The sequence below is a fragment of the Pelmatolapia mariae genome, linkage group LG13 (genome assembly GCF_036321145.2).
Source record: "Pelmatolapia mariae isolate MD_Pm_ZW linkage group LG13, Pm_UMD_F_2, whole genome shotgun sequence".
NCBI classification, from domain to species: domain Eukaryota; kingdom Metazoa; phylum Chordata; class Actinopteri; order Cichliformes; family Cichlidae; genus Pelmatolapia; species Pelmatolapia mariae.
In genome coordinates this window covers 10,861,905-10,877,165 of record NC_086238.1, presented here as the reverse complement: position 1 = coordinate 10,877,165, position 15,261 = coordinate 10,861,905, and the positions used below count along the sequence as shown (strand labels likewise).

The following is a 15,261-nucleotide window of genomic DNA, read 5'->3' as shown; positions in this document are numbered from 1 at the left end:
AGGTATCTCTGGTTTGGTGGAATTCTAAAAATTAGATTTTGATCCACCATGAAATACTATCTGGGAATCATCTGATTGCCAATGGTTTCCTTTTTCAGCATGACAATGATCCCAAATGCACTGCTAATACAATAAAAGCATACCTGGATGGAAAAAAACACAAAATGGGACACTGTCAGTCTTGGATCGGCCTCCCCAGAGCCAGTCTCAGCATCAATTTAGCAGAAAATAAACAAAAAGCAGCAAACTTCCAAAAAAGAGATTTGAATGTTCTTTAAGAAGCCTGGAGAATTAATTCAGAAGACTACTTGAAGAAATTACAAGACAGCTATGTTTGAAGGTCATGTAAAATACTGACTTTCAAGCTCTCTGGAGTCATATATTTTATCTCAATGTAAGTTATTTACCTGTAAATACACCACCGCATTTCCCATTTCCCTAGAAATCTAGAGAAATGAGGGGTAACTGAAGACTACTATAATTATCATCGGTGTATAAAATAAGATTTTTATGTAAAAATATGAATTGCGGATGATTTTTTTTTTAACATTTTGAATTTTGCAGCAGGATGAGTCATTTCATCCCAGTTTCACTTGAAACAGAATTTCCATTAAAAAAAAAAATCTAAATTAAGATTTAACTGATCTTTGATTGGCCCACTTCTGTGTATTCAGGGCAGAGAGCACTGCATCTATTCTGGTAACGGTGGTGAGAGAAAAAAAATGTATACTGTGAATTAACACATCCTCTGTCCTGCATTTAATCGTTAAGCTGAGGGGGAGTTTCACAAGGTGTCTTTATGAGTATGCACGCTTCTATTTATGTCGTAATTTTTGTTTTCCTCGGTCTTTCTGCTCTGGCATCGCATGAGTCACGCCTTCCCGTCAGAAGAAGAGAGTCAAGGTCATTTTAGTAAATGTGGGTGAAGTTTTTTTGTGTTTATAGATGCATTAAACAAGGAAGGCACTAACTCATGCATTTTTCTAGTCAACATGCCTGCTTATCCCAGATGTCAAAAGAGCTCGTTCCTCCTTCTACACAATTAATCACCTCCAAACTGGGACTCATTTGCATATAATAAAACGGGACAGCTAACAGACATTAGGGATACAATGAACTTTAATCAAAAACATCTATATTATTAATCTTGCTTTTAGGATAAATAGCAATTTGGTAGTCAGAAAAGAGAGTGAAATATAAGCCACGGTTGTGCAAATGATGCAGCTACAGCTGAAATGACAATAGGCTAAAAACATTATGGTAATTTATTCCCAGTACTTTATGAAAAAGTAATCAGCAGTCTTGGAGCTCGGTGCGGCACATCCTTGTGTGTTTGTGTTTTGTGTGTGTGTGTGTGTGTGCTGTCTGTGGCTGTTAAATTATCCAACAGTTTAAGTTTGACAGCTAAATTTGTTTAACATTTTATTCAAAGCTATGAAAAACAGCAGTGCCTATTTGTGCAAGTGTACGAGGCTTTATCAGAAGAGTCCATCAGGTCTAACTGATGCTCTGTTAATCTGAGCGGAGACTGGAGAGTGTCTGATTTCTGGCAGGGCATCAAGTCTAGTTGTCGCTGCCAACACAGCTATAGCATCTGCGCCATGGTAAAATTGTACCCGCCTTCTCTCCCCTGACTTGTATCTTTTAGTGGAGCCACCAGTACAACATGCAACCATATTTGTAGCCTTTCCCTTTTTTTCCTTTTCTCTCGTAAAAGAATTCAGTGACAGTCGCACGTCCCCCAGAGGGAGAAATTGCATTTCCAAGCGTCGTACTGTACCTGCCAAATGAACACTGAATACATTTCTATGAGACAAAAAAAAATTTCTGAGAGCTGTATGGTGTATCTTAATGAGACACACCATACAGTTGGGAGCTTACTGTGGCTACTACAGTCACATTTGAGCATTTTAAATATTATCACTCATTAAAATGCAGAACAGTCTCTTCATTAGGATGCAACATATGGCTGAAATTCCTCCACGTCCAACATCTTTCAGACTCTGTATCTATCTGATATGCTCTGTTGGTATCTGCCCTAACCCACTAATCCTTTGGGAAGACACCTCTTTAAATATAGACTATAGCTATACTACAGTGATGTTTGGATTGATTGATACACAGCTGAGTTTTTCTGCCTGGTTGCACATCAGAACTGAAGAACGCGCTCTCGACCATATCTCGGGTCTGATCTGACAGCAGGGACACAGAGGAGCCCCTTGGCAAACGGAGTAAGAGCAGAGCTCATCTGAGCAGAACGGAGAGCAGACAGGACTGTGATTTACCTGGCTCAGGAGCAGAGAGGGCCAGAGATGGTGAGAAGGGCTGAGTTGTTTTTCAAATAAATAGACTTCATTGGGTAATAGGAGCTAATATTTTGATGGCCTTGTCTCTGGGTGGATCCCCTGTGGCCAGGAGTCTTATCTACCAGGGGCAGCAGTTTTGCCATCTCGGAAATATCAAGATGTATTTTGACACATGCAAAAACAGAATATCCTGAATTTTACTCTTTTTAAATTCCCTCTGAAATTTAAGAGTGAACTTTGTTTGAAGTTTGTTTTGTTTTCCTTCATAGTCTGAAAGAATATTAAGAATAAAAGTGATTACATGGAAAATAAAGTTCCTCTAAAACAGACACGCTAAAGATTGCTTGCCCGTAACACCACAATGACCCCAAAACACTTTGGTCCTTCAAATGAACAGGTACAAAAAAAGAAACCAAACACATCAGACATCGCAATAAAGCTATTGCCAAATAAAGGTAACCTGAAGAACAGTGAAATTGAGATGATTTACAAGAATCTTCTAAGAAGGGCAGTTGTTGTATCTTGTATACAGGCATATTTTGGCTTGGTTCAAATAATTGGCACAGGAAATTAGCCAGAAAATGACCCAACTGCTCCTTTGATATGTGACAGCAGCAATAGTGTTTTAGAGTAAGTCTCAGTAAAATAGGATTATTGTTTTGTAAAATATGGTCACAATCAGGCATTGTTAGATACACTACAAAGTAGGACGTGATGATTCACTAGTCGTCACAGTGCCTCTCAGTTTCTCAGTCAGATGCTCATCAGGTTCAGTTTTAATGCACCGAGCTTTCACAGAGGATTTGAGGTCTTCTGTTATTAAACCACCCTACTTGGACTTTTACACTCTGTGTATGGCACTATGCCTCAATTCTTTCATCACAGGCTAGATTTTGAAAATTTGAATACAGGCCTTAAAGAAGGTGTGAGATGTTTTTTCTAGTTTTTCCAAATTTTCCCAGTGAAAGAAAATAAATAAATAAATTAAAGGAACTATTTAAAGTCTTCTTTTGCTCAACAGATCAGCATCAGCCACTGACATCGGAATAATTTCATTTGTCATCGATGCAGTATTTTTATTTTATTGTTTTGTACCATGTTGCACAAGGGCACACAGCATATGTCCATACAGTAGTCAGATTTGTCCCATACTTTTGTAAGCATGCCTGGATTCAGTACAGGCACTGCTACTGTTATTCTACCTACCAGCAGCCATGTGAAACTCACGAATCCCTTCTGTCTGGTTAGGCTGCAGGATTAAAGCCTTCTAAAATCAAATTTAAATCACTCTGTATTTCCTACATATTGGTTTTATGAATGGCTGGTGTTTGCTTAAAAACTGCCCTCACACTGAAATGTGTTTTGAATTTTTTTTTGCTGACGTTATGTAACCATTTAGAAGTGCATTATAAGAAACTATTGTCCCCCTTAGAGATTAAGCTGACCCTTGAGGCTGCTGCCATAGCAACAGGTTAACTTTGAATTGAAACCATAGGAGGTCTGAGATTGGTTGGAAAGTTGCTAGCATTTTAATGGTGTTACAGTGAACTCTTTGACTAGTAGCCAGCCTGGAGGACACACACACACACACACACACACACACACCTACACACACACACAACAGGAAATGGCATGATGTGACATCACATCCAAAGGACTTTATGACAGCTTGATTGACAGAATTAGTTTAGCTTTATTAATCCTAAAAATATTCACACTTAGAGCTCTGAACTGAATGTTTAGGCATTGTTATATCGCAAACGTGTTTTCCCAGCTGTCTTTCCAACACATCTCTCGCCCCATTAGTGCAACCTCGCTGTCCAACAAAGACCTTAGGTTTGAAACACAATGCCAATTAAAAGCGAAGAGTGCTGTTGGGCTTACTGCAGTTGTTATTTTTGGGATGTATAGTAATGAGCTCGCTGGTGCAGCAGCACTATGTGTTGTGGAGACAGCGGTGGACATTGGTGTTGGGTCATCGGACTGCGCCTCGGAAACATTTGAGCGAGTGACACGGACCATCCTGATTTATCTCATTCCTCCTTCTTGTTTACTTCACATCATAGTTCACAAAATGGCTTTTTTTTTAATTAAGGCAAACCTTCGTGGATGAGCTACAGCGTGAGCTTTAATGATTCTTCCCTGTGATAATTCCCTACGGGCTTTACTCGGTCCCTGACCCACACTCATTTACTGCAACTCATTAGCCTCATGCACACAGGTGCAATATGACTCTGAGGGCTTTGTGCCCATCAAAGTGACCTTTCATTCTTCGCTCACACTAGGGAATAAATTATTTACTGTTTTTGCATCCGAGTCCGTTGTCTTTTTAATGTAATCAAGAATGATGGTGAAGGAAGGGAAAGGACTCAAGAGCTGAAGTTTGGTTAATAAAACCTTTAACATTTAACAACTGCGGTAGCGTAGCAGCTCTGTAAAAAATGCCATCAGTTGAAGAAATTACGTCCACGTAGACTCGGCGGCCGAAAAACCACCCTGACATCTAAATATGGTTAAGGACACACGGCTTTCTGCAATAGCTTGGTAAATGGTGCACTGAATTGTCGAATATAAATGCGCGTTGTTTTGTTTTCTTCTTCTTTCCTTCGAGACTCTGCTGCGCTTTTGTGTTTCACAACAAAACAGACTCTTTTATTTTCAGTGGTATGTGAATCAGCAGTTCGAGACAAAGATGTACATCTTTGTATGGCACCGTTTCTTCTCTGCACCCCACTCCCCCCCCCCTCCGCCGTTGTGGTATTGAGTTGACCTTGCTACTGTATAAACGCACCACAATGAGCAACCTCTGCAGGGTTGTGTAGAGATGGATGTTACATAAAAGGAAAAACTGGGACAAACTTACAGAAGAGCTTCAGCGCTCCTTGGCATAGTTTCTCAAAGTTTTTGAAACTCTGCTGTTGTGTATTGATGATGGTGAGAGTGGGCGGGCTGCTGTCTAAAGCAAACCCAGACTAGCCCTTTAGCGTTCTGCTCAACCAATTGATAGAGCATATTTTCAGGCCCTATATCTAACTGAGGCTTTCACTGAAATAGACCTACCTTATTGAGTCTTTTCTACCAATTGGCTTACATCCGTAATGCCCAAAAAAATCCACCAGAAGGCACTGTGAATGTAAACGGTTGGCTCTTCTTATCCCTCTCCCAACCAGGAAGTCAAAAACAAAAAACCATCCAACATATTTTGAGTGTTTTTGATTAAACTAAGGTAGGAAGATATAATTTTTTGATATATGATAGTGTTAGAGGACTTACTAAACAGATGTATGTCACGTGACAGCATTAAAAAAGTGAAATTAAATGTTTAATAATTTTTTTAAAAGTGGTCAACCAAACGGTTGATTTGTCCCTTTATGGTGCTAATGCTAACATAACCTAAATGTTATTAAAATTGATTATTTGCCATAAAATCAGACCACTAGACCCATTTTGTTTATCCATTGCTGTTGATAAATCACATTAAGTGTTAGCACAGCAAGAATATGCTGAAATAATTTCCTCAGTAAGTCATTTTTGTAACTTTCTGAGTTAATATTAGTAAATATTGTAAAAATCAAGAATAACACGTGGAAATCACAAATATCACAGTTGATTACCTTTTAATCAAATTACAGTAACTGGTAAATTAATATTACTAAGTTGTCAAAATTATAATTTCATGTTGAACAAGTACTATATGGATGCTAAATAATTATATGGCTAAAAATCACATGGTCCTGTGGCATGATACTCATGATACCATCCACCTTCAGTGTGTTTGAGGTCATGGTTTCATATGAAGCCAACAGGGCTGGCACTCTCCACCAGTATATTGCCAACAAACCAGATGAGTGGGGCTTTAAATTGTTCTGCCAAGCAAGTTCATCTGACATCATTCACGACTTGCTGCTCTATCAAGGGGATCTACATTCTTCAATGCTCCCCTCAGTGAAAAGGAACAGAAGCTTCCTCTAAGGGGCCAAAGTTGTAAAAACCACTATGCAACCCCATAAAAGAACCTCAGCTCTTCACAAGTTTCAGCTTGGGCCAGAACTTGCGCACCTCCTTGGGTGTAAGGTGCATTGATACTGTATGACCAAACTGCACTGGTGGAGCTCCCCTGATGAAGAAGGGCCATGGAGCCTGTGATTACAGGTCTGATGAAGGTCTGATTTCAATAAAATGGTTTGACACCAAATGTGTCAACCTAAACAATGCCTGTGGGCTTATGCCTCTTTCATCGGTCAAACGGCGGAGCAAAGAGTCCAATGCAAAGATCACCATTCCATGCCCATCACTCATCCCTGTATATAATTAGCATATGGGAGGAATTAAACTTTCTGATTTGCTATTACACCTGTATAAGACAAGTTATAAGTTACAAGTAAATAAATATAAAGGAGATGGCATATTCTACTGTTCGGATACATCCTTGACTTGAATACCTGGTCTACAAGAGGGACTGTGACCTACTGGACCAGAAACCGATGGCTCTCAAAAGGTTTCTGCTTGGCTGTGTCTGAACCAAGTTAACAAGCCAGCATCTAGAGTTGGACAACCATGATTCAGCTCTCCAAGACCGCAGAATAAATGCTACACCCTAAGACCCCAATGACCAAAACCACAAGCAGATGTGCTTGATTTGCACTGTTTTTATTTATTTTATTTTTTTAAACAAAAATGATTTTGCACAGTAGCATTCAATCAGAAGTGGCCTGAATGTGAGTATTTTGTGCTGTTGCACATTTTTCACATTTGCAGATTAAAATGATCACTGGCATGCTACTAGAAATAATAACAAAAACTATTCAGGGCATTGGATACAGTTTATTTCTAGTAGCATGCCAGTGATCATTTTAAAAAATTTATAATATTCAATTATAATTTGGCCCTTTATTTGATTTTTTTCGACTGTATTATCTACTGCACTTGTATTTGCATTTCATACTTTTACCATGAAGTGACATCTCAACCATTTGGTAGAGATCAATATTTTAAAAACTACAGGGTCTATTGGAAAAAAAAATTGATTGTGGTTATTACTCACCCAAGTCAATAAATACAAACAAAAAAAGTTTTCCATTCCCATTTTCTTGATGTGGACCTCAAAGGGCTAGATAAGTATTCAGCTGGGTTCAGGTCCTAATAATCATGAGAGTGTAATCGCCTAATTGCTCAGAGCCTCTTTGTGCCTTTGGTGAAATATCTGCATTTGTTGTTACTTCACTGATTTCAAAAACAGACGGGTCAAAATGTATATTTAACCCCACAGAAATGTTAAAAATAAACAGTTTATTATGCACCATTATGAAGCTGTAAATAAATTTAAGGCTGTATTATTTAAGCGTTTAGTAATGTACATAATTTGCAAACAGTTGCACTGATCATTAGGAACGAAAGGAGGTTTCCACTGATACAGTTATTGTTTTGAGTGCCACTGCTTATAAAAATCAGTGTATTTATGTATTTTTTCTAGAGCATCTGCAAGGATAAACAATTACACAAGTGATTACCTGTGGAGAAAGAAGGAGTATCTCACAATACTGTCGCAGCACGTTTCCCACAGTAATGACGGCATCAGTGATTCTGAGATTCTAAATATGGTGCAAGATGATCATCTTCGATATATATCGCCTACATAAGAGGGGCGAAGAAGCAATGAATATGCATGTATTCTCTGCATGTTGAATTAGTGTGCATTGCTATTTTCTGGTAATTTAGTGTATTAACCATTACTGCCTGCATGTTATAATCAAAATGCTGTGTTATAGCAAGAGGAAAGCAGACCTGATGCACACTTTATTGCCGTATCAATGCTGTGTGATATTTATCTATGATGTTATAACAGTCTTAAGGCAAAGAGTGACCACACTTTGGACCGATTGTGGATTAAGGTGTTCATCCTGGTTTGTGATACTTCTGCACTCTCTACTGCATCCCCGATTCTCCCACTGGGTCTGAGACAAGCCTGCAGTTTGTTTGTTCGTTCACTTAAGACTAGTTTTTTTTGTTCGTTTTTGGGTGCTGAGGTGCTTTCTGCTGCCTCTTTATTACACCCCCCTCCCCCACACTGTCTGCTGACATCAAGCTGAGACTGCCAGCTGTTGCACAAGAAGCTGATGCGTCTTCTGATGGTGCGTAATCACCTCTCCATCTTGTTGAGTACTTATCAGATACAGTGCGGTGATGAGCTGAAGTGACAGCTCTGGCTGCGATGGGTCTGATCGTCTCCTCAGTGAAACTGTATGGCGTTCTCAGTCCGAAGCCCTGAATGAGTGCCGCCACCAACCCCCCCGCTTTTCCCCCTCCTGCCGTCAACACTGGTTTCTAATTACTGCCATTTTACTGACCTCCCATCTGTCCCGCTTGCTTTTTGGTGTCTTAATCCAGTCATTTTCATACTGTGGAGCTTGAGAGTTTGTTTGGCAGGCTGGGCTGCGTGCAAATACACACACAGTCGCATATACAGCCTAGTGGTGAGAAGGAACTACAGCTTAATTGCTGTCAGCGGGAGTACAGATGGCTGCATTAACTGAAGTTAATACGACCCATGTGTAAAACCTCTTGTGTAACTCCACAGGACAGTCCCACGCTGCTGCTGCCGCTGCTGCTTTCATGACTCTGACTCAATCAGATTGAAAGAGAAACCGACTCGCCACCAGTCACTGCTGCAGAAAGTCTGAATCCAGGTTTCTGGAAAAACAAAAGTGAATTCATGCACGCCCCCGCAGTGATATGGTTTACACTTTGGAAATCACCCCTGTGGTAATATATCTCACTCAGTGCTCGTGCTGTTCAGAGACGGATCTCTTTTGGAAAGTCGCAGCTGACTGTGCTTTTGAGATTTGAGGAAAGTCTGAAGGTCCTTTAACACTGTACTCCGGGTCAGAAGGGCAGAGGTGATTATGGGGAATGCTTTCGTTTTGTTCTGATTTAAAATTGTAAACTAGTAAAATAAGTCTGTTTACAAACTTTTGTTGGTTTACCAAAATGAAGCTGATAATGAAACACCAAATACAGCAACATAGATGTCTATAAAATACACAGATGCCTTGTAATAATCACTGAGAATACACTTACACATACTCAGTTTTGCACATAAATGCAGCATAAATCTACAAAACAAAACCCAAGTCTAAATTTTATGATCAACACATCATCAGCACTTAGTATTTTTGGTTTTCTCAAGTCTCAGCTAATGATAGGGTCTCCACACGGGCCTTTTATCTGCTTGCAACCCGTGGGTTGATTGGTGCCTACAACCAAGAGTCTTACAGTTGACTAAACAAAAGGCTAAAGCTAGATGTGGGAAAAACATTTTAGTTACCTAAAATCAGAGTAAAAACAAGACTTTATAGAACATTAAAACAAAAAAAGTAAATTTTGAAAGATATAAAATAAACAAAAGTAAAGAGGAAATGCACTTTTAGAGACTCACTCTTTTCAATCGTGATCTCTGTGTTTTTATTGTAATGACTTTGCTGATTTTCCTAAATCTTGCCTTCAACATATGCCCTCAGCAGGACTAAACCTGACACTGAGACTAGTAAAAGCTAAACTGAAACATGCAAAAGTCAAAGTAAAATGTAAAAAGAAACTAATTAGAAAATACAAAACTATCATAAACGACTACTACAACTACAAGTTCTAGCAGATTACAAACTAAACCAACAGAGAGCCTCCAGTGTCAAATATCTGCCAGCAAATGCTGTACATTCATATGCAGATATCTGTTGTATAGATGTCCTTTTTTCCTTCCTTCTTCCCTTACATCACATGTAACTAAAGCCACATTACCATAAATAAAAAGAGCTAGGTATATTTACACATGAATAGCCAGACTCCAGAGGTTGGCTCTCTAATGCGAAGCATTTGAATTTAATCAACTTAGACTTAAAAAAGACCTGAAGAATCCCTAAAGAAGTCAATCGAGTAATGAGCAAACCAGGTGAAAACACACTTGAGTGTTTAAAATGCAGCTGTACCACTTCAGGGCTGTCATTTCTTGCCTCTTACTCCACATTTGCATTTCATCGCTCCAGCTGCTCTGACAGAAAACGATGCTCATATTTAATTTTGATGTAATGTGTGTCCTCCGCAGGGGCGGTGCTGGCAAGGCGTCGTAGTTCAAACCAACATGCTCTTTGCTCTGGCAGCGGGACAGGAAGTGTGTGTGTGAGCGTCCCCCCCGGTTGGCTCTGCTGGGATGAACATGCCACTGCACCAAATGTCTGTCATCCCCCGTGATGTCACCTCGTCGCGGGTGTCGGGCAGCGGGAAAGCTAAAGACAAGGACAAGCAGGTATGTGAAGAGTTTATGGGATAAACCGGGTCATAAATCTGAGGGGCAGGGACACAGCTGACAGATATGGGACGGTTGTTATCTGTAGTTTTTGTTCCCTGGACGAATGGATTTGCAGAAAGATCTAATTCAACACACCTTTGATATTTGCTGCCCAAAAAAAGGACAAGTCCCTAACAAGGCCTGTAAGTGGGGGGAAAATGACTTGTTTTACCAGAAAGCCAAACTTTCCTTTTTTATGATCAGGAGACAAAACTCTAAAGTGGCTGTTAGGAGTTATGAGTCAGTCTGGAGTGATGGAGGAAGTAACGGTGCTGTTCGTTTTCAGTTTCCCGTTGATAGTCACATTTTTTTGCCCCTTGTCACAAACCCAAGCCTAGCCCTTAAATTTTTATGACTCAAACCATTTTCTCAAAACTTTGTTAAATATCACCAAACCTCAGCATCGGCACTGTCGTCATAAACGTCTTAATGTGCAGTGCTGTTTCGTAGGTTCATTACTCCTAACCTAACAGCCTCTGAGAGCCACACATCTCTTCAAAAAGTCTGTTTTTTATTTTCATGCACTATGGTGGGGAAAAAAAAGTTCCCTCACATTTTACCAGAGCAAACAAAGCCTCGGTTATATTGTTGCAGCTTTTGTTTTGTCGTCGTTCCCGAAGCCTGAGTCGAGTGTTTCTGTTTAATGCCACTTTAAGTTATACTGTATTTACTGTCACTCAAACACCCACAGGAAGAAAATTCTCCAGATGGCTTAAAACTTAATTATTCTAATCTCTTTTCCTTTTTTCCCCCCATGTTTACTGCGTCATTGCTTCAAACTGGGCTTGACAGGGTGGAAATGTTGTAAAACAACTTAGTGAAATGCCTCGGAGGAAGATTGGCAGAAATGTCAGCTTGAGCCCAGACAAAAGCAAAACGGTTTTAATTCTGTGTGACGAGAGCGGAAGATAAAATGTGCGAAGGTGGGAAGTAGAGAACGTTATCCCAGGTGTCCTGTCAGAGAACAATCAGAAAGTGAATTTTTTTTTTTAATGCCGGGGGCGGCAATCTAAGCACAGAAACGTAAATTCTTCATTACATTTCCATCACAAACAAATTATTTCTGCTGCCTGTGGGTTGAACTGAGATTTGTCATCTAATGAGGCCGGTCAAAGCCCGGGCTGCTTTTTTCCATTTGTGCCTGAAACCACCTTTAGGCCATCCGGTTTTGCAGTTTAAGGTGCTGCAGCACATGCAGGATTTATTCTTTGTGTTTGCGAATTGTTCGCCGTTTGTTTTTTTTGCAAAATAATTGAGTCGAATCACCAACTCGGAACACTTGTATCTTTTTATATTTTGCTGCTTTTAATCTGAATTTTTACCAGTGAAGAAGATTTTAACCACAAATTTCTAATCTGAAAATGCAAAGATTTGTGAAAATATGAGCTAGTGTCTGCCTAATTTTAAGGTTCTGACTAAATATTACTCTTCGTGCTTTTTGACGCATCAGGCTTCTTTTTAAATTAGGCTTTTCATCATGTTTATCAGTAATAAAAAAAGAAAACCAGCAGTACATCTGTGGCCACTTTCAGTCTTGCACGGACTTTATCTTTCTTCTGCTACTTTCTCTCCGCGTACTTCAGCATTTATCAAACAGCACACTGAAGTGCTCTCAGCACGAGAACAAAGCGAGGCGATATGTGGGTGACCCTCTCTTTCTCCTCACCCTCTTTTAGAGCTTCACCAACTGCAGCAGCGCAGGTGTTCCCAACAGGTTTTTTACGTGCGTGCACACACACATATTACTGACTGATCCAGTGATGCGCCCAGTCTGTATTGGTTATGAAACTTAAGAGTCATTGCAGAAGTGAAAGTGAACTGAAATTAACTCTGAGACTATTTGACATCATCCTGTTGTTTAGGCAGGAAACGTGTTTGTGGAGCTTGGAAACCTTTTTTGCAGAGTCCATGTGAAACAGGATTGAAGGGTTTAAATCTGAGAGCAATTGTAGGAAGGTTGCTTCAGTCTGTTGGGAATAAAAGTGAAACCTTAAGCTTTATGCTGTCTGGGTGGCGGTGTTTGGTTTCCCTACCACAGTGTTTGCTAACAGTGTAAAGGTCCAAGCTTTGTCTCTGCTTAGCCTCTCACTCTGTTTCTCTCTCTCAGTCTCTGAGTGTCTGTGTCCTGCTGGCTGAGCTTCCTTGTCTTTCTTTTTTCTTTTTCTTTTTTTTTTTTTACCCCCTTGAGGAATAACTGGATAAACAGTAACGATTCCAGTCCTCCCCATGGAGCCATCAGCAGAGAGGAAAAAGGAGAAAATGAGTGTAGGACAAGAGAAAAGAGGGGAAACAGCAAGCATTTACTGTGAATGCTGATGAGCTTGAGGGTCCTGGAGGTGTGTGCGTGTGCCCGGACTTTAGTCACAGAGCGCAGACCCATCTGGCCCTCTCAGACAACACAACTGGTCTTTTAGCGCCTCGAGGAAAAAGAAAACGCACAGCTTTCCTCTGCTTAGGATTCAGAGTTAGTCAGCTGCTCCTTCGGAGAGCAACACATCTTGTAACTGTTGCTGGCCCCTCTTCGGCCTCGTTCCTCCAGCTCCGCTCAAGTTCATTTGTCTTCTTCGAAATTCTCTTTGGCGGTGTGCTCGCGGGCGCTTTGTCTACGCGCTCAAGTCCTTCACTTGAGAATTCATGTTTGGGAAGATAAATTGAGGTTTAAAAATATTTTAATAAGAGCATCAAATGACTTATGGAAGTTTTATTACTTGGAGGGGTGGGTGAAAGAAAGTCCTCAGCCTTTGCAAAAAAACGGTCAGATTTGTTTGAGTCTGGGGTTTTTGATAAGCTCTGCAGCAAATGGATTATTCATGAGTTAACAATAAAGTAAAGCTCTGGAACATGTTGCCAGGTAAGGATGGAGAAAAGCAAACCGACTCGGCTATTTGCGATGTGGGGAATGTATACGTATACTTACCACGATATGCTAATTATCGTGGCTCCATCTGCAGGGTGACTTGCTGCCTGTTTATATTGTATAGTAAATCACAAGATCATGCCGCATGAACAGAGAAGGAAAGCTTTAGGAGGTGCAGCTGTGTCTCTAATTGTCATACTGACATCTACTTGATAATAATGCAGACATATGGGATCTCAGTAACACTGGTATTATATTCAGTAGCATGTTTCTGTGACTGTGCATACACCGAACACTGTGATACCCGATACCTGCCCTTTTTGATGCCGCATTTATTTTTTATGAAAGCACAGAGAGCGCTGGAGGCTTTTTCCTTCAATAAGTGTGTGCCGGAGTCAAGGACAGAGAGGACCGACTGTTTCTCCTCTGATGTTTGGCGGTTTGATAACAGCTGCCGCCGTGGCGCTCCTGGGCACTGATGGAGCGTTGTCTGGCTTTGTAGACCAAGATCAAACACTGACCACCACGGCAAAAACTTAACAAAGCCTCCGGGATAGACTGGGACCATTTAATGTGTCTGTCTTTGCTGTCATAATGAAGCTGTTGTTGTTGTTGTTGTTTTTGTAGCAGAATTTGGTTTTGTTCCTCAGGTTTAATGCCGTTTGTCCGCCGGTTCGTACATTATTTTGGATGTGTTCCACAGTATTTTAAATAAAGAAAAAAGATCACTAACATGACAAAAATGAAGCACATCCCTACATTTATCACACCTTCATGTGCAGATTTGATGCCACAGAGAATGACAGGAGCGACTTGTCTTATTTAAATATCTAAAACTGAGTTTCTGTATATCTCTTTGCTAATGAAGTGTGTGTGGGGGGCTATCGTGGCACGATCTAAAGGCTTCTTTAAAGACTTCAAGGGGAAAAAAAGGTTGAGGATGTGTTTCAGTCTGGCAGGGGATTTAAATCATTTCACTTATCTACAAGTGGTGTAGATTTCTGTCATCTGCCAGTTTGTTTGGGACTTGCCTCTAGAGCGAAAATGTTAGTGTCAAGATGCTTATATCAACAGTCAGATAGATGTGGTTCAAATTTAATGCTTACTTTTTCAAAAAGAGCAGAGCAGATAGACAGATATCTGTCCATCTGCTAATGAATACATAATGGCTTTTTAATGCATGTATGCTGGTCTTGTGCAGAACCCGTATACGAGTCTCTGGCTACTCTTCTCGCGCTATTGTTAGTTCATCAGTCAGCCACCGCGAAAAGCAAAGTTGTAACCTACAAAGAGCTGAAGTGAAACAGAGTGTTTAAAAAAGAATTACAAACTGTCCAATACAGACACTGTCTGTGCTTTTCATTATGACCCTATTTTTGGTTTGTGATGCTTCCTCCATTTGCGGTGACCTACAGTATACACGGGGGGGGGGGGGATGCACAGATTGCATACTTTTCAAAATAAGCTCTGCATAAGCACAAAACTATTCAAATGGACACAAATATTTGGGCGTAATGAATTCATTGTCACCAAATTTTTCCAATTACAAGTAAGATTTGACAAAACGAGTATTTACGATTACATTTTAGGGGATTTCTTAACATTGAAAATGATTTATTTCATTAAAATGTTTATTAGAATCCACTTATAACTTAATTATTGTCAAAGAACATCATTATGGAAAAGTTGGATGACTGATGGTATTAGTAGCCCTAAAATAAAGAAGGTATCAAAAGAGAGCGCTCACCGTAAGCCGA

The 15,261-nt window shown here is 40.1% G+C and overlaps 1 protein-coding gene across 4 annotated transcripts in view; it reads left to right on the top strand.

Moving 5' to 3' along the window:
- The window catches only part of marchf8 (membrane-associated ring finger (C3HC4) 8), a 90,348-nt gene that overhangs the window by 16,346 nt on the left and 58,741 nt on the right, over positions 1-15,261 (top strand). For all 4 annotated transcript variants that reach the window (XM_063492285.1, XM_063492283.1, XM_063492281.1 and 1 more), the window contains exon 2: positions 10,405-10,605. In XM_063492285.1, the coding sequence (XP_063348355.1) occupies positions 10,510-10,605 (96 nt within the window). In that variant the 5' untranslated portion in view covers positions 10,405-10,509. The remainder of the gene's footprint in view (positions 1-10,404; positions 10,606-15,261) is intronic.